The sequence below is a fragment of the Xiphophorus maculatus genome, chromosome 22 (genome assembly GCF_002775205.1).
Source record: "Xiphophorus maculatus strain JP 163 A chromosome 22, X_maculatus-5.0-male, whole genome shotgun sequence".
Classification (NCBI taxonomy): domain Eukaryota; kingdom Metazoa; phylum Chordata; class Actinopteri; order Cyprinodontiformes; family Poeciliidae; genus Xiphophorus; species Xiphophorus maculatus.
The window spans coordinates 4,382,812-4,402,370 of record NC_036464.1 but is presented as its reverse complement, the minus strand read 5'-3'; the positions used below and the strand labels follow the sequence as shown (position 1 = coordinate 4,402,370).

Genomic DNA, 19,559 nt, shown 5'->3' with positions numbered 1-19,559 from the left:
TATAAATAAAGTGAATTGAATTGAAAATAAGTTTATTCTCATGTCAAATAGATATTTTTGTGTCACTTCTTTTGAGTAAAAGACAGTAAACGTTACTCGGTCATTTAATTTGCGTGGGGGGGGAAACACCGGTCTTGATCAAACTGGGATGAAGGATTCAAGCAGGAGCTTTTTGTTGTGATCAACGCGGAGGTAAGATTGAGCTGGAAGCAGCTGCCTCGCCGCTTCTCCTCAGGGCAGCAGCAGTGATGCAGGGGCTGCCTCTATATAAGACCCTCCAAGATGCCTCCCCGATCGCTTCTTCGCGCACCATCATCGCCTTTGACCGCATCTCACACCTTCTGCTCCAGAGCCCCACTTTTACAGTAGCGACTGTTTGAATAAGTCAAGCGGATTTGTCTTTCTGTGGCGCTTTTTGCGATGTCCGGATTTCAGCAGAAGTTTGTGGAAGCGGAGCGCCGGAGCGCACAGGACGCGCGGCGCAGCCACAGTCTCCAGGAGTGACTCCGACTCCGGAGGGAAGTTTTTGAACATGGGGAAAAGAGAGCAAGTGGGATTTTCTACCCTTTAAGGCGTCCCTTCCTCGCGTGTGGACAATGGACACCCTGAGCCTGTCAGTGAACGCGGTCTCCTCCACCGTGGCAGCGGAGATCCCCACCACCGACGACCCGTTCAGCGGACCCATCAAGAACATCGCGCCGTGGAACTTCACCGTCCTGGCCGTTGTCATGTTCGTGGTCACCTCGCTGTCTCTGACCGAAAATTTCCTGGTCATGTTTGTCACTTTCAAGTTCAAGCAGCTCAGACAGCCCCTCAACTACATCATAGTTAATCTGGCCATCGCGGACTTTCTGGTGTCCCTCACCGGCGGACTGATAAGTTTCCTGACAAACGCCCGGGGCTACTTCTTCCTCGGGAGGTGGGCTTGTGTCTTGGAGGGCTTTGCCGTCACTTTCTTTGGTAGGTTTAGACTTTTGTTCTGGACTTTTTGGACTCTGTGGATGGATAAATTGCAAACTCTGCAGCTGTAGAGGTCAGAATCTGGACAGATGAGTTTGATAACTTCAACAAAATTCCCCGAAAAGCTGACTTTTACCACCTGCTCTTACAAAGAGGGACAAATGAGAAATTAATATCTGTAAAATATCTGTCAGAATAATTTTGAGTTCAGGAAGTCTGCTTAGCTTGCAGGCATACTCTAAGAAAAAAATAAATAAAAAAGACATTTAGTGAAATCAAAAATATTCTCTGCTGATGCAGTAGAGATGCACCAATCAGGACTTTTCTGGTTTATATTGATTCTCAATTTTTCTTGCAAATTTTTATCTTCATAGATTACACATAAAAACAATTCTTTTCTGATTTCTTGTTAGAAGTAGCTCTGAATCGATCAGAAAATGAATAAATTACAATATTATTACATTTATGATTCAAAGCAAACATCCTAGTATCTGTTTTAATTCACTGAACAATTGCATCCAACATGCGTTCATGTGTTTAGAAAATTGTGGAAGCCCTTATGTTTGATTGGTTTAACAAATATTTTAATTTTATCTTGCTATGCTGCTCAACCCGATCAGTCAATCATTCGAAGTTATTTCCAATGCCTGCTTGATTGGTGCATCTCTGTGATATAAGACATAAAAACAATGAAGTGACATTTTGTGGTTGGTGGATATAGTTTAACAGAGAACTGATTGTGAAGTTTACTTTGTGCATGCAAACAAATTATTAGGGTTGGTAATAGAAGTGGGGTTAATGTTGGATAGTTCAAGGACTTTAGCAGTGAAAGAATGCATGTTGATATGAAATATGTAGTACTTTAGGATAACTTAGGGACTAAATCTTTTCCACTATTAGAATCCAACCACATACACTGGAGCTAACTTTAACATATTCAGAAATGACCAGAACAGCATTAACACTGAGTTTGAACACATTCTGGTGAATAGGTACAACTCAGAAAAGAGTTCAAATAGAAATTAATTCCTGTAAAAAATGGCAGATTTACCTTTTAGTACATTCTTTAAGCAAATTCTTTCATTCCTTATCATATCTGATTCAGTAGAGATGTGCTGATCATGTTTCCATCCTGGTACCAATTTCCTATTTTCCTTGAAGTTTGACTTACTAATTTTATATTTAATCAATCCCACTTTGCTTTTTCATAACACAGAAAAAAAATAAAGAATATGTGCCGCATTTTCTTTGATAATGATAGTGCATCAACATGCATGCTGTTAGTTAGCAGAAATGAATAGCTATTCTATTCTATTCTATTCTATTCTATTCTATTCTATTCTATGTGTTTGTAGACTAAAAAGGGTGTGAGTTCTCAATGAGGAAAATAAAAGTTAATTTTTCAGTTATTAGCAAAGTATAACTGCTGATTCTGGTGTCTCTATGATGCAGAGATAAACTAATAATGTAACATGCTGTAGATTGTAACAAAAACGGGAGATTTATGGTAAAATTTCTCTGCAAAACACATAAAAGAGCTTCTGCTTTTTGAAAGTGGTTGCAGCTTTTGGCTACTATATGTATAGGGATGGATAAATATAGTTTCCACACCTCTCAGCATCAGAATTGCAGCTTTCTTTCAGATCACATGCTTTACAGGTGAGTGTGATGGCTTTAATTATGCCACAAATTCCCAGAATTCCATTAAAACTGCAGTTTGTCACCTGCTCATGAACAGGAACTTCTTGGAAAAGAATCCAAGACGTATATATCTGTGAAAAATGTCATAATAACTTTGACCTTCTGAGTGCAGCAATTTCACTCAGTTTTTTTGAGCAGTCATGCACTGAAAAGGTTATCATGTAAAATTTGAAAGTCTAAACTGACTCACATCTGATGCAGAAGGGACGCACCAATCAGGTGCTTGCAGGCTAATAATGACTGCCAGTGTTCCTGAAGGCCAGTTTTGACCAGTTCTAGTTCTTAAGCATTATCACAAATACATGAGAAACATAAACTGTGCTCCAGGTTGTTTGATTGAACAGAAACTCCAAAAAGGAACGAATTTTGTGACTATTCTCTTTTCTGCATCACAGCATTTGCCCCTTGTTAATAAACTCTAAAAAGTTAAATTACCTGCTGTTCATTTACGATTTTCTAAAAATTATGAAAGTTTAGTTTGATGTAAAAAAAAAAAAATTAGGAAAAGTTATAAGTTTTCAGTGATGATTCAGAAGAAAATCTTCTGAGTTTTTAGCTTAATGATTTGTTTATCATGGAAAATGTACCAAACAATGACATTTTATGGATAGTAAGTAAGTAGCAAGTTAAACTCAAGGTGTATCATTGTAGCGTTTACATGCAAACTATAAAATCTGGAGTTTAATCATGTGAAAAATAAAGTCATTTTGCCAAAAAGTTAGAAAAGACAACAACTATGCAGCATGAAAAAGTAAAAGGTGAGCCAAAAGTGTGTTTTTTCTTATACCAGCTATGTATCTTGCTAAATTCACATTCTCAGTAAAATTCCAAAAGGAACAGAAAAAAGTAAAATAAAATCCTTTATTCCTTTAATAAAAATAGGCAATATTTCTAACATTTTTTGTTAAAACACCAATTTTGGACTAACATTTGACAGACGAGGCTTTCAGGTTAAGCTAAATTTAGTGAATCTCAAAGTTAATTTTTCATACATTGTTCAGGGGTAAAGAAGCAGCGTTCAAAATGCTGAATAAGCAGATACCTGCCTTAATTTTTTACTTTTTTGCACCTCCAAAGTATTTGCTTTTGTGCTGCGCTCTATAAAAACAGATTCACCATGAGTAAGTCAAAGTTATGCTCACATCATCTGCAGAGTCCAACTGGAGTTTTCTCACACACTGTGCTGCATGTCTTGCCATAAGTACGTTACCATCCCAGTGATCACCAGGTTAACTAATTCACTGGGTTTTCCTTAAGGGCCTTCCTTTACTAAAGCACATAGGGAGCTCCGAATGCAGGATCACGGGAATCTGGTGAGAATAAATGCAACCAGGAGTACCTGAATAGTTCATGTAGAAGTCTGTTCTTTCTTTCACTTTGAGGAGAAAAATGCTTTTCTTTTGATTCCCCTTTAGAAAGGTCTCCCTAGAGGTGGGAGGACGTCCTCATCAGGAAATTACACCAGATTAAAATCAAATCAATGCTTTAATTGAACATTTCCTGCCTTTCTGCAGTGCATTTGAATCTACAGTGCTGTGATAAAGTAAAACTACAACCAGATTTAATGGTTTGTTCAAACAACACTCTTGAAATGGTCAGTTTGAAAACTTCCTGAAGATGTATAAAAAAACAGCTCTGGACGTTGATGGCGCTAATTTTACTCTTGTACCTTTATGCCAGATACTCTTGTTAAAAAGAGGGCGGTAATTAAACAGCCAGTTTCCACCTGCCTCCTTTGTCCTTTGCAGTAAGTCTATTAGGCAGATACAAAGACTACCTGACTACACAGGGATAAGTAATTAACTCCAGTCTCTGAGAGTGACTTATTACCACAATTAAAGGCTGCCTTTTTTAGCCCCATTAGCAGGCAGCAGAACCCACCCAATCCAGATCATTAAAGTATTTCCAGAAACAATGCAGCCACGTTGACCTCTGGGATGTCTGCTTAAAAAATACAGAAGCATGTGTGTTAGAGACCAAAAAAGGATGTGAAACCCCCTCGTGAGCTCATTTTTCTGAATCACACACATTAATCACCGGTGTGTTTGTGGTTGCTGATTTCCTCAGGGATCGTGGCCCTGTGGTCCTTGGCCGTCCTGTCCTTTGAGCGCTTCTTTGTGATCTGTCGGCCGCTGGGGAACATTAGATTGCAAGCCAAGCATGCCATCCTGGGCCTGCTGTTCGTATGGACATTTTCCTTCATCTGGACCTTCCCTCCTGTTCTGGGCTGGAACAGATACACTGTGAGCAAGATCGGAACCACCTGCGAGCCCGACTGGTGAGACACTCAAATTTTGTTGCTAATGTGGGCAGTAGCAGCTGTATGAAGGGCGCCCTGCTCTATATAAATACCTAGTAATTGGGGCTGGGCAATAAACCAAAAACAATATATATATATCACAATAGAATTATGATCAATATGAATAGAAAATACGACCCATAAATTTTCAATAATTTCACTTCTGATCCAGAACTGCACAGCATTCTGGGGGATGTAAAAAGTGTGAACTGCTCAACTTCTTATAGTCTGCTAAGCAAGTTTGGTGAAATCAACAAACTCACCCACTCTTTGGTTTCCTAGCAACTCCACTCAATCTCTGGTTACCTAGCAACAACTTGCAGTTTCAGGTTTCATCACATATTTCAGACCTAGGAACAGGTTTTTATTGTATAGTGAAATAATTCTTATTGCAATAAGAATTTGATTAATGTTAAATAATAAAAAAAAAACTGACAGCATTATCGGAAAACTTAAGTTTTTACTATTTTCTCCACTTATTCGTTCCACAAGAACATCAATAAATATGATTGCTTTGCAAAAAGTTTGAAAACCCTTTCTGATTATATTTTTTCTTTTTCAGTTATGAATGACTTTTCTTTGCGTTGTGGTATGTCATAAAATCTCAACATAAGACATTAAACTCAGTGGTTGTATTGTGACAAAATATGGAAGACTTTGGGGAGAATTTTACAAGCAGTAAGTCTTATGGACTTTTTTTTAATATACTAAGCTAATATCGGTCGGTTTCTGCCTAATAATACCCTCCAGATAATTACTTTTTATCCACATACCTTCTACACAAACAGATAAAGATAATAGACATGTTGCATACGGCCCAGGGCCTTCAATCTGAATGCGCTCGAAGGGAGCTGAGAAGCAGGCCTGCTGTAACCCTCTGCCCTCAGGGAGCCTTCTGGATAATGCTATTTAGATGTTTTGATCAAAGGCATACGGCTATAGAACCGAGTCTTGACCTCTAGCCCAGAAAGGAGAATTTTTTTCTGAAATCACAATGTGGGAGAACAAACGGTTCACACAGAACAATTAGCAGCTCTCTCACTGGAGAGTCCAGACACATGGATGACCAGGCTCACCTCTGGGTGCATAATGCCACTGGTGAGTAGAGTAGCACTACTTCAAAATGATATAACTCAAGAAGAAGTCAAAAGTTACAGTGCAGTAAATCTACTCCTACAAGTAATTTTAAAATAAGTGCAGCAGAGTAAATGTAAGTACAACTGAAGGCATTTGGTTAAAAGCAGATCAGAGATTTCAGAGGTGTGTGTGTGCGTGTGTGTGTGTGGTCCAGGTGCTGCAGCATCATCAGTCTGGTGAATTTAAATACCTCATTAATGTGAAAGATTTTGACACTGGAAATGAGTAGACCACACATCTGTCCTGCAGCTGTATTCATGTGCGAGACTAGAGCATGTGTCAAAATAACAGTTTTGTAGTTGAAATCTATGGTAAAAATATGATTAGAACAGTTCAAACGAGATTATTCCCCTTATGCAAACTACAAACAAAGAAGAGTAAAGGCCAAACTGGCTTTAATGCTAACAGCAAGGACTAAGGTGGTCTGCCTTTAAATAAAATCTAGTGCAACCAGTTTACTTCAAAACTCAGCTAATAATGCAGTGTAGCACCCCTGGGTGTCATTTATTCTCAGTAAAATGCTGATTTTAGAGGACAGCACTGAACAAACAGCGTCATTAAGACCAAAGAACACAGCAGGTCAGGGAGAAAGTTGCAGAGTACAGGAGAGTTTGGTTATAAACAGTATCCATGGATTAAAATGCTAACTGTAACTCTGGAGGGGCTGCAGAGATATACTACAATTTAGTTTGGAGAAAACTATTTTGTGTTCCTCACAGATCTTTATGGAGTTTTATGGAAGACTGGAAAGAAAGAAAAAAATTCTGTCTTGTTTGGAGACAGGACAGAAATATTCAATGCATTGATGTTTCAATGCAGAGGAAACATCAAACAAGTGATAGGAGGTGTTCTTGACAGATGAGAGTCAATCAAAACAGATGTGAGACAAAACTAACACGGTTAAAATAGAGGTGGCAGCATCATGATGTGGGGATGATTTCTGCAGCAGGAACAGGAAACTCGGTTAGAGTTTAATGTCAAGATGGATGCAGCAAAATAACTGACAATCCTGGAGGAAAATTCGCTGCTGGAATGGAAGTTCTTCATAGAGGCACTGAATACAAAGGCAGGCACGACTTTTCAAACTTATTCCATTGTTATGCATCTATCGCATAAAACTTGAAAAACATACATTGAAATTTGTTGTAACATGTTAAACGGTAGAAAAGATCAGTGGGTGTGAATATTGAAGGCATTAAACTCATTTAATGAGAAATATAACCTGGTGGTGTGCTAATTAACTCAATTAGACAAAGGAGCTAATAGCCAAAGGGCTTGTATCAGGGGTTGCTAATGACAGTAAGAGTTAAATATTTGAACATTTAAAGAAATTATAAAGATGGAACTAATTAAAACTACATAGATGTATGTATATCTCCCTCCAGCTGTAGAAACACTTTATGATAGTCTACTATATTTGTTATATTCATATTGATTGATTATATTTAAATGGAACAGTTCATGTTAACGAACGTACAATGTTGTCGAAAATATACCAGAGTTAGAAAAAATGCTAATTTTCATCCATGGTGCCAGAACACCCCATATTGTTGGGAAAGCCTTTTTTGAGGGACAAATACCAAAATAGTAATCTTTTTTAATGTTTACAAAACCATGTTGCAAATCTAACTAACACAAAATTTCTTAAATGTATCTAAGATGACACCTTATTGATTTAGAACCTGGTGCTGCTAATATGACACAGTATCACAACACACTAAGGATGATGCATTAGGGGCTAATAAAGAATAATCAAGATGACACTCTAATTGCATATTACACTTTATTAAATAAAGACTGCAAGTTGTAGCAAATAGAAATAATTTCTAGCTGATTTTTATAGATCAACTTTTTGTCCTAGTATCAGAATTTACACATAAACGTCTCATATTCTCTGTTTTTGAGATTACCTAATTTCTTTACTGACCTCAATTTGTCCAATTAACCAATTAAGAAGAGTAAATATCTAATTAATTGAAATCAGTCTGATGAAAGATCAGGTACTGCAGCTGATTTCCAATGCCTGCTCACACTGATAACCGACATACAAGGAAAGATAGCTTGCTAAATGTTCAAATGGCATTATGGTAATTGGGTTACATAGAACTGAGTTGACCTCACAGTGTGTCTCTGTTTAAAATAAAGAAATAAAATTTTGTGAAACCTCACTTGTTGCCTGAAAGGGACAGACTATAGAAAAAAAATTGAAAAGGAGAAATCTCTAATGAAAGTGTCCAAAGTGCGAAGCAGAGGCAAATGATTTGACACGGCCAGAGATCACAATTCAAAAATGGCTTGAATTTGGTCTGGACACGTTTAAAAAACAAAAAACCTTTAGGGTGCAATTTTCACTAATGTAAGACTGTTTAAAAAAAGATACAAATTCATATATTCATCTTTAATAATATTTTGATTTAGTTTAAGAGGCTCACCCATTTATTGAATTTGCTGGAATAAAGCAAGAGTGAGCAATATGCAATTTGAAAAATTAGGAAATTGTTTGCCGTTTGTATTTTTCTTCAACCAGATAAACCTTTGAGACACTGATCGGTTTTCCTGAGAAATCAGGAACTTAGCTTGTTTTGTAAAAAATACTGTCTGATTAATTTATTGTTGAACAGGTAAACATGAAAAAAGTAGTTTTTGAAATTTTAATGAGAGCTAAATTTTGTGGTGCCCTAAGTACTTTGAATTTAACATTCCTTGTAGCAAAGAGTTTGAACACCACTGCTATAAACAGCTGCACTTTTATGGTGCATTCAAATACATCTCCTACATCACACTACTGCTGTAAAACTGAGTTTTTAACTCATAATAGACACCTAAAGGTCTGGGTCTGGGCCTTACTACAACTCTTCTGTTCACATGGAGGCACAGAATCATGCTGCTCTATCTGCCAGGTGGATCCCCAGAAATTAATCTGAATGGTGTTTCATTAGAGATTCGTAGGTGTTCTTATGGAAACAACTTAATTAGGCTAAATTGCTGTCCTGAGGGCTCTTAAGTGTTCACAGAGATTGGTCTCAGCTGTGAAATTTTCCATTTAACTAAAGCTCAAATGAGGAGCCAAACTGTGATGTTTCTCTTGAGTCGCATAAAAGCTCCTGAATTTCACAGCGTCTCATAGCTGGGAATTGATTGTTTGCCTTCTGGTTCTTAAAGCGACACTCAATTAGAGTAGCAGCTGATCCAAGCATCCGCTTATTACCTTATCAAGAAATACTGTAACAGTAAACTACTAAATAGCTTACAGTGATTATCAATGGGTTTTTTTGTCTTCCTTTCCACAGGTATTCAACCAACATAACAGACCACAGTTATATCATCACTTTCTTCATCACTTGTTTCATTTTCCCACTTGGAGTGATTTTCTTCTGCTATGGGAAGCTCCTCAGGAAGCTCAGAAAGGTCAGTTCTGAGTTGGAAGACATTGTGTGCAGGGTGCTGCATAGAATGAATGTTTTTATGATTTCCAGCATTAGTGCTAGATGATAGAGATACAGTTGTGAAGTGCATAGTCAATTATAATTTTTTTTTACACAGTTTGTAATTGGAAAAACCTTCAGTAGCTCCCTCTCCATTACAAATGTCAATATGCTGCTAATGCTGAAAGAAGTTATTTTTGCAATAGCAGCATTTCCTTTAATTTAGAAAGGCTGTCAAAAGATTGTTCATGAAATAAGTTAAATGTTAAAAAACATGGTGCAGTGCTATCCTCCTATGACTTCCTGTCATCTTCTTCGTCTTTTCCACCAGCAGTAACATTCGGTTGTTGTTCACTTGACTAGTATAACACTAATAAAGTGTTTCCATTGCAGTTTTGCAGAATATATAATTTTTTTTACAGCTGAAAAACCAGCTGGAGTGAAGCAAGATCAGGAATTCCTCTCGGTTAGAGTCTTGCTGACTTCACTTCAAATAGAGAAATGTTCCCTGATTCCAAAACTTTGGCTGAAGTGGCGCTTGTAATTCCAGTCTCCGGTGTAGCACAGAGCTACATGTCTCATCAAAACTGAGACATTTGATTAAGTACAATCAGGAGAAAGTTATGAGACTGTATACTACAGAGGAAGCTCATTTTGGTCACGTGTCCCTGGAACCTTGTTCTCTAATCATCGTCCTTTATGACCAGGTGAGGCTCAGAACAAAGAGAAATCAACATCCTGTAGGGAGTCGCCTGAAAATGCCAATGGAATCAAATAATCTTCAAAAAACAAAGTTCAGATGTTGAGGATCCCAAATCAGACAGTTGCTACAAAATGCCCTAGGGAACATGGTCATCAGGTCTCTCCACAAACAACAGTGCCCATTCAGACCAGAGCAAATTCCCATGAGCAGCAGCCATGCAAGACGATCCTATATAGGCCACAAAATATGTTGTCTATTTTGGGCAAATTAGTCAAACTTGGTATTTGTGTATCTTTACAGTTTCTTCCTTATATGTTCATCAAGTGTTTCTGTTTATAAATGCTGATATTTTGTATATGACCAAGAAAAGGCTAGAAACTGACTTTTTCTGCAAAAAGAAAAGCACACAACCCTTTTGGTGACATAATTTGTCAGTGCATTAATAGTTTCTGTTTCCTTCAGGTATCTCATGGTCGTCTGGCAACTGCCAGAAAGCCTGAGCGGCAGGTGACTCGTATGGTTGTGGTGATGATTGTGGCGTTCATGGTGGGTTGGACCCCTTACGCAGCCTTCTCCATACTGGTCACAGCTTATCCCACTATTGAGCTTGACCCAAGGGCGGCTGCCATCCCGGCTTTCTTCTCCAAAACAGCTGCTGTTTACAATCCAATTATCTACGTCTTTATGAACAAACAGGTAACGGCTCTCTTTAAAGCAATATGAGGAAACATTATCACAATAAAGAGTGTAGCAATATATTTTCATGTAGCTTTTTGGAAGTTTAAAATATCAATAACTTTAGCCAGGTCATAAATGGTCTTGAGACCGCACAGCTAAGCATTTCTTGCTAAATAGCTGCATTAAGTCTAGATGACCATGTGATTACCCAAAGTTTGAATCTCTCTAATAGGTTGCAAAGACCTCGGCTGGATGTAAACAGCATTTAGCAGACAGGAAATGATTTCAACGGGGTTGCCTCAGACAGACATACGGTGCTAAGAGTCATGTGACACACTAACCTCTGGAAACACTCTGTAGAAAATATGTCAATAACAGCACTTCAGCAACAAAAATCATCAAAAATGAAATTGTTAATGTCTAATTAATTAATGATAATAAAAATAAATCATTTAATATTCTATAATGGTGAGCTGGCCAGGTCCTGCTGGAACAAATCATCCCCATGAAACTTCCACCTACATGTCTCACAATTGGTCTGAAATTATTTTCATGGAATATTTAATTTAATACTTCTTCTTTTCGGCTGTGACTTTATGCAAGCAAGACAATACAGGATTGCATAAAAGGTGTATTTTTAAGTGCATTTTTTATTAGAATAAAAAATAAACATTACGAGAAATTCTCACCAATATTTTTGAGTTTCTGTAGAAATTGTTCGGTTGCATCAATAGTTTCAGAGTGAATGCCTAGACCTGAACATGGTGACAGTTGTTTTAAAGTCTCCCCTCTTGTAGACTATTTCCTATAAAGTGGAAAAGCTGATTTGAAATTCCTTTGAGATCTCTTTAAATCCCCTACCAGACTCAAAAGCAGTTAGCTTCTTTCTACAGGCCTAAGGCAGCTCTTTCCACCCCACAATGGTGTTCACATTCACTTCAACAATGAGGATATTAAACTAAATGTCCAAGTTTTAAACAGGATAAACATGTGAGTCTGGTTTGATATACATTTATGTAATTTTAGCCCAAAGCAGACAGAGATGATGGCCACTTGTGATAGTTTTAAGTTTTTAGACAACAAAAGTTGCATTTTTTAAATCTATCTTGCAGGTTTGAAAGGTTCTCTTGTAAGTTTTATTTTATTATTTTATTACTGAAGCGTGTCCTAATTTCCTTCACATGACTGTATATGATTCCAGCTGACCTGCAACAGTCGGGTTTTTTTCCCACTACAGGGTACTTCCATAGTACATAACAAGGTGGGCTCAATAGAATAGAATTACTTTATTCATCCCAGCAGGGAAATTATTTCAAATAGATTTCCATTATGCATGACTAACTCTGCTTATAGTTTAGTGGGTGAACGCCTTCAGCCAACACAAAGGTCAAAAGTTTCTTACTATGAAACATCTTAGGACCGCATCACTTCATAAGGTTGTTTAAAACTAATTTTACAAGATGTTTCAAACAGGTTTTTATCTCTCAATGTCACCTCACTTAGTCTTACAGTTAAGATATTTAGAACATGCTAAAGATTTGAGTTGAGTTTGTCATGTTAAATTCACAAATTTCAGTTTATTTCATTGGGAGTTTCTATTACAGCTGCATGTGTTTTGGGGTATGTCTGTGAACAGCATATTCTCCTTTGCGAAGCAAAAAGCTCAAACTCAGTTATATTGGATAAAAAATGTTTATGAACATCACTTCTCAGCTCTTGCCAGGAACTAAAATTAGATTTAGGTCAATCTAATATTGGTAGACAAAGGGGCTCCTGCTAAAACAAGGTAATTGTCGGGCTGAAAGATGAACCTCCATTCCTGTCTGAAATGTTTTGCAGCCTAAAACAGGTTTTCTTCTAGGATAGCTCTGCTCCATCCATCTTCCCTTATCTCTGTTTTGCCGGTCGAATTTCTAAAAAGCAGGTAAATTTCGAAGGAAATTAGTTGCTCAACATTTTCTTTCAGAGTGCAAGAGTAAAGGGGGCTGAGTACAAAAGAAAACCATGATTAAAATTTTTTTATTTGTAAAAACAGCTATGCAATACTTGGTGTTGGTGTGCCACATAAAACCCAACTAAAAAATATTGAAGTGTCTGGTTGAAACCTAAAAAAGTTAAATACTTCAATAAATAAAATAAATGCATGTCATCTTGTAAGGGACCACAGGTTCAGCTATAATTGATAGAATAGTTAGAATAAATATAAGTGACCAAAAATACTACAAGCAATAACAAATAGCTGTTTTACATGCTTTAATTATTTCATACCAAATGCATATGAAATCATTTGGTTTAGGTTAAAAGAATAAATATGTTTTAAGGTTACTCATCTTGCCATTAAGGTTACATTTAATGCCCTTATTGCCTTGGGAGTGTTATGGAAAATGTAAATGCTGAATGTGAAAAACTAAGGACACCCCTTCTTCCTCTCTGTAGAATTTAAGAAGAAATGTAAGTCAGGTGGTGCTAAATGATTTACTCAATTTACTGATCATCAACTGTGTAAAAGCACAATATTTTGCAGTTTGCCAGAACATATACATAGGTAAGCATAATGTAAAAAAGTAAAGAACTTATTTTCAGTAACCCTGCTATAACTTATCACCTTACAATGAGAAAATGACTGAAGGAGTAAGAGGACTGTTTGGAAAGGTTTGTGTAATGTTTGTTGCATATGGTGCATAAAAAAAAAATCAGATCTCAAACACTTTGAAATTTTGAGGTGGGACCTTAAGAAAGCTGTGCAATTTTTTTTATGACATCAGGAACCTAAAAAACACTAAAAAATGAGAGAACCCAAATTTCACCACATTCAGACCTCTAAAATCAGAGATTAATCTTCTAGAGATGTTGCTGGTAAAGACGGTTCTACAGTCTACTGAATCATGGGGGTGTATTTCTTTAACAGATTTTTCATTTTGGCTCCACTCTTGTTTAAAGTGCGATGCTTTTTTGGGTTTTTTGCACACTTAAAGTTAGATTACTATAATCTTAGAATTGAGTAAAAATCGCTTCATTTTTATGTCCTAAAATCATGAAAAAAAAAAGAAAACCTTTCCGAGGATGAACCTGTTTCACCATGACTGGAACATCTTGGAGGCTTTCAAATGTTATACATTAAGAATAGTTGACCTTCAGTGAACCGTATGATGTCCATCAGTACCTCTAAAGAAACTGCCAAACCAATTACATTTGTAATAAAGTACTTAGTCCACAAAGTCTGAAACAGAGAATTTTAAACAGTTCTTTTGAAACTAAATATTATATTTATTTGCTTTTGCTGCAGTTCAGGAAATGCCTGATCCAGCATTTCACCGGCATGGGAACCATCCCAGAAAGCAACATGAATCAGACCACAGAACGACCTGGAATTACTGCCGAGAGTCACACAGGGGAAATGTCTGCCATCGCAGCCCGCATCCCTGTAGGCGGCACCGTGTCTCCCAGATCCGATGACTCTCCAACTGACTGTGGCTCCTTTGCTCAGCTTCCCATCCCAGAGAACAAAGTGTGTCCATTGTAACTGCAAGCCTTCTTCCATTAGGTGTCATTTTTCTCCCTAAGAGTGAATATTACCAGTCTGTCATCCAGCTACAGTGTGCTTCAGAAACTCTGTGGACGCTAAGAGAAGTTTGAATAATTAGTCAATGTCTTAGCTATCCTTTGAGGGCACTGGGCACTTTTGAAGAACCTTAATTGTTCTCTGGAACTGTGGAAAAGTTTTGTGCTTTGGCCTGTTTTAGTAGTTTGTTATATTTTGTTTAAAATAGGGGCAGAAAATAGTGGTAACAGACATATTCAGCCTTTGCCCAGTAGGCCACTTGTAAATACTGAATACGCCTCTCTCTGCTTCTCCTTATTCCTGACGCACTTCCTATTTACGAATCATGTCAGAAGGCACTTCAATTCAACTGCCTGCCTTTAAATCTCAATGTAGCAGTGGATTGAAAAATCTCGACGTCAGTAAGTTAAGGACTGGTCAGTGTATTTCAAAAACCACAGTGCATCCAGGCTTTCATCTTGTCCTTGCCCTCTCCTTTGAAGCCCTGCGATGGCGTCTGCATAGAAAATTTTGATTTCCTATGCCGTTTTCAGTGTTTGCTTTGGCAGCAAGCTTCAGTCAGCTTTTTGTGTCAAAAGCACAAAGCAGTCTTTGAATTGGGAGTTTTTATATTTTTTATTTGAGTGTTTATTGCACAGATTAGTTTTTGTTAAGGCTTTCATCTTTATTGAGTACGGTGGAGTTGTCTCACCAGTCCGCCATTGTCTCTTTTGCAGTTTTAGAGTCAAAGTATTAATGAGCTGCTAGCAAGAGATCAACATCGCATATGAACAGCACTTGTCTAACAAGAAGTTCTAAAAACTTACTGGCCACTTTAATATGGACAACTGCTCATCTGTTTATCATTAAAAAATGATGTCAATTTTTTTCCATTACTAGCTATTAATAAGTACCCAAAGTCTTTTATTAATGGAACTGTATGATTTGTGATTAAATTGCCAAGTTGATGTACCAGCTGTTCTTCAGGAATCAAATGCCAAGCACTTTCTGACTGTCAGTTGTTGTAGCCAAAATCAGAACAACTAAAACTATCAATAACCCAACACAGTAATGTAATGTAAAAATATTTCTACTGCAGCAGAACTGCCTATTTTCTGGACACATTGCTTCTGAAAATAGGCCAGATACCAGACGCTCTGTGATCATTTTTAGTACCACGGAGTATCTGCAGGTTTCAGCGATTCAAATTTAAGACTTTTCAAATGCCGCTTTGAAAGAAAAATTGCATAAATGCTACTTTGAATAAAATTCAAGACCAAAAAAACTATAAATATATGGGACGGTCTGAGAATCCTGCTGAATTACAATCAGGCATAGCAAAATTTGTTTTACATTTCTGGAGTCGTTTTGTGGCTCTTGGCAGCATCTTTGTGCTTCTTGTCCTCACAATGCAAATGTTTTTTTTCACAGAACGCACCTAGCCTCGTATGGGTTGTCAACAGAAGTGACCCAGAAGCCACAACTAATAGTGTATGTTGTGGCCGACAGGCGATAAATTTTACCCTTAAAGGGTTCGACACATGGAGGTCGACGCCACTCCCTTTCCTTCATTTCCTACAGAATTTATACAATGAGGGGACAGTCGCTTGCCCTCCTACAGCCAATCGACCAATGACATGCATGTGAAATTTTGTTCTTGTAAATCTAGAGGTGACAAGATGAAAGATTTTCAACTTTGTCACGGTTGTCGCTACTGTTGGGTTTCACCCCATCATTTGTTGCTGCCATCACCTGTGATAGACATAAAAACTAGCTAGCTAGTTAGCTAGCAAAGGTGTATTAGCAGCTAGCTAGCGGTAGCCTCAATCCAAACTGATTGCTACAGAAAGAAATGACCCAAACTTCTGCCTGTTGGAAAAGTCACGCAAAAAACAATATATATGAGAATATACAAAAGGAAATAGTCCTGTCATGACAGGACTATTTCACAAGTCAGCTTGTGAATTTAAGAGTTTTTAAGACCTTAATTTTAGATGCATGAATTTAGGACTTTTTAAGAATGCACAGACACCTATTACTAACTGAGTGTTGTACAAACACTTTAGCCTTCCTGACTATTGTTGCTCAGCATGTCCATTCCTTTGTGATATAATTGTATCCAACATCTGGCATTTCCTTCCACCAGGTAACAAAGCTCAAATCATTCCTTGGACAAGAGTTTTTTCACTGTACTTCAATGTTCTCTGCAGTCACTGAATCCCAGTCTAACACAACTCCTTTTGGATATTGAGCTGACAAATCCACAACAGGTCTGGTGCCAAAATCTTAGAAGAGTGTTGACAATACCTTGCTAAATGTATGTCAAATGTAATAAAGGCAATTCTAAGGGCCAAACTGGGTCAAACCCATTAGCACAGTGTTCCCTGGAAGTTGGAACACTGTGTTGCTAAGTGTAGTCACTGACAAAAATGCAGTGGACTAGAGTTGCTTTGATAATTAGCCATAATTTCTATGTTAAGCAAAAATCAACAGCAATATGGAAGTCAAATGATGTCCAACAAACTAGCACCGAAGCTTTAGCTACAACAGGTGTAGCAGTGAGTGTTGCTAATTGCTGGACTTTGTGTTGCATGTTTGTTCAATGTTATTTGGTATATGTCAATCACTGTTATCTGCTAAACAATTTTACTCTATGTATGAACAATATAACATTATGGTGTCTGTGTGTCCCAGTCATGTCAGGCAGTTCTATTCAAAATCGCATTATGAGGGTGTGTACATCTGTGCTATATTTATTGTGATACATTAATGTAATCATAACAGTATAGGGCCATGGTGATCACAAATGCTAAGTTTGGCAACATCCTTCAATAATATTACCACAGTATTCTGCATGTCTCTTTTGAAATGGGTAAAAGTGGTTTTAAATTATACAAACAACGTTTAACTAATGTAAATGATTTTTGTTTGCATGGGTGAAATGAGCTTGCTCCTTTGGATGTTTCAGAGTAGAGCTGCTATTCCTGTGCATCGACAGGAGTCAGTAGACTGAATCTTGGCTTTAGGATGCTCCATCTTCTTAGTGAAACCAGTTTGCCCACCAGAAATGTAATGTTCACATAAAATGTCGAATTTGTATTCAAAATGTACCGTTTGCATCACTGTTTTTAAATCTCAAATTACAGTTTGCTCATGCTGTTTGTTGATTCTCTCCTCTTTTCAATGTCTCCGTCTCTGTTTTGGTTACCCTAAAATATTCCAAGATACAGTTGCATTCAAGCAAAAACAATAGTGTGTCACCATTCTAAGTACGATTAACCCAAAACACATTTATATATACGGCTTGAGAAAGCTGTGCTACAAAAAAGATTGTCCACAGATACATATTAGCCATTTGGTAATTTACTACTGAGGTTTGATACACAACATCATATTTAGGATTAAGGTTGAACCGACTGCAGTTTTCTGGCCAACTGCAGATTACCAAACTTTAAGAAGCCTGACCCGCTGATTCCAATTTTGGCCAATACCATTTTTTTTGGTCTGAAATATCATTAAATATAGCAAGAAAGTTGGTAACAGTGATGTGACTATTGCTAACTGCAAACGTTGGCTCAGACATGACATGCCCTGGTGGGCCAGTCTATCAGTCAAACCTCTCTCACGGGACAGCAGAAGAGGACCAGTGGTTGAATTTTAGACCTTTGCTTAGGCAGTTAAGATCGGGGGATAAGATCGGCTTCTGATGCAAGTATTGGTCAATCATTGATCTAACTAAATTAAGGATATCGGCTAGTCTATAAATCGATACACCCGTATTTAGGATCAATATGGATCTCTTAAGTTAACAGTAAGACGGCTGCAAAGACCAATTTTATCAGTACAGTTCATTACTCTTACTTGTAATGAATTGGCATTTTGGAGGCCTCAACATAAACAAAGACTCAAGAGTTTTGTGGGCACATAAGTTGCATGTAAAACTCACATATTTTAAGGGTTTTGCAAAGATCAAAATAAAAATCGTTCAATAGTGTCCCCCCAGTACCTTTCAAAACACCATCCCTCCCCACTTTATTGTAGAGCAGTTGTAGTTCTCAGGGACTACTTACCTCCATGTTATTGGTGTTTCTCTTCTTTCACACCTGACTTGAATAAGTGGGTTACTAACAGGCTCCTCCAGCACTTGATGGCATGCAGAGGAGGTGATGCAATTACTTGAATCAATTGTTCTGGAAGAGAGACACATCTAAAATACACAGGATTGTTGTTGTAGGCTCCTCAGTGTTACATAATGTAAAAAAAACAAACAAACCCAATTTTCAAATACTAAAATAAATACTTCATACCACAGAATATCTTGACCTGCCCAATAGATTCTGAGGCATCCTGGTTCACGTGGAGATCATTTTATCTTTGCAATATTATTAGGGGCGGTGTTAACTTAAAGCTGTGTATCCTTGTATGCCATTGAAAAGCAGGGAAAATATGAAATAGCATGACTGGGGAGTAAGTGTGATTTGTGTTGAGAAAACAGAAAATCGTGGCAAATCCTCAAATACCCAGCAAGAACAAAGTGTAACAAATAGTGAGCACATATTTGAATAAAAAGGTACTTAAATGATTATATGTAAACTTTGGGATCAACCACAAAGAAAGCAATATCCCAGTGAGTCAAGAAGGTCAGAACAGAAATGAGACCATCAACAGTAGGAAATACACTAGGCGTCCAGGGGTTTTTTTCATATTGCCTTGAAGATGGGGTGGGATATAAATCAAACAAACCTGCCAGTGTCACATTTAAGAGACTCCACAGAATGCTTTTAAGAGAAAGGGAGCACCTCCACCATTTTTATAGAAACTTAAGCTCATATTATCCAACTGCTTATCTTGAATAACGTCTCTCCAGCTGTTGCGTTGTACTAAGAGGCTGATCCCGTTCTGCAGTGAGTTATTTGTGCCAAAGGTATTAATGTCCCAGCTTGGATTTGAATTGGTTTCCAGTTCAGAGCTGCACAATGTCTATCAAGATATGATGGTATTGGGGGTGCTGGATGGCTTGGTAGGCAGAGCGGGAGCAACATTGATATAGGTACGCTGCAACGTGACGTCATGCTTGCAAAATTCCTCCCCCCCAAAAACTGCTCACCGACAACG

The 19,559-nt window shown here is 37.6% G+C and overlaps 1 protein-coding gene across 1 annotated transcript; it reads left to right on the top strand.

The window, feature by feature from the left end:
- The first annotated feature begins 276 nt into the window (after window positions 1-276).
- Window positions 277-17,603, top strand: LOC102220215 (vertebrate ancient opsin-like). Its single transcript, XM_005795169.2, has 5 exons — window positions 277-960; window positions 4,729-4,939; window positions 9,388-9,505; window positions 10,688-10,921; window positions 14,190-17,603. Exons 1-5 carry the CDS (start codon window positions 597-599, stop codon window positions 14,424-14,426), a joined length of 1,164 nt encoding a protein of 387 aa, XP_005795226.1. The 5' UTR covers window positions 277-596; the 3' UTR covers window positions 14,427-17,603.
- Window positions 17,604-19,559: the final 1,956 nt, after the last annotated feature.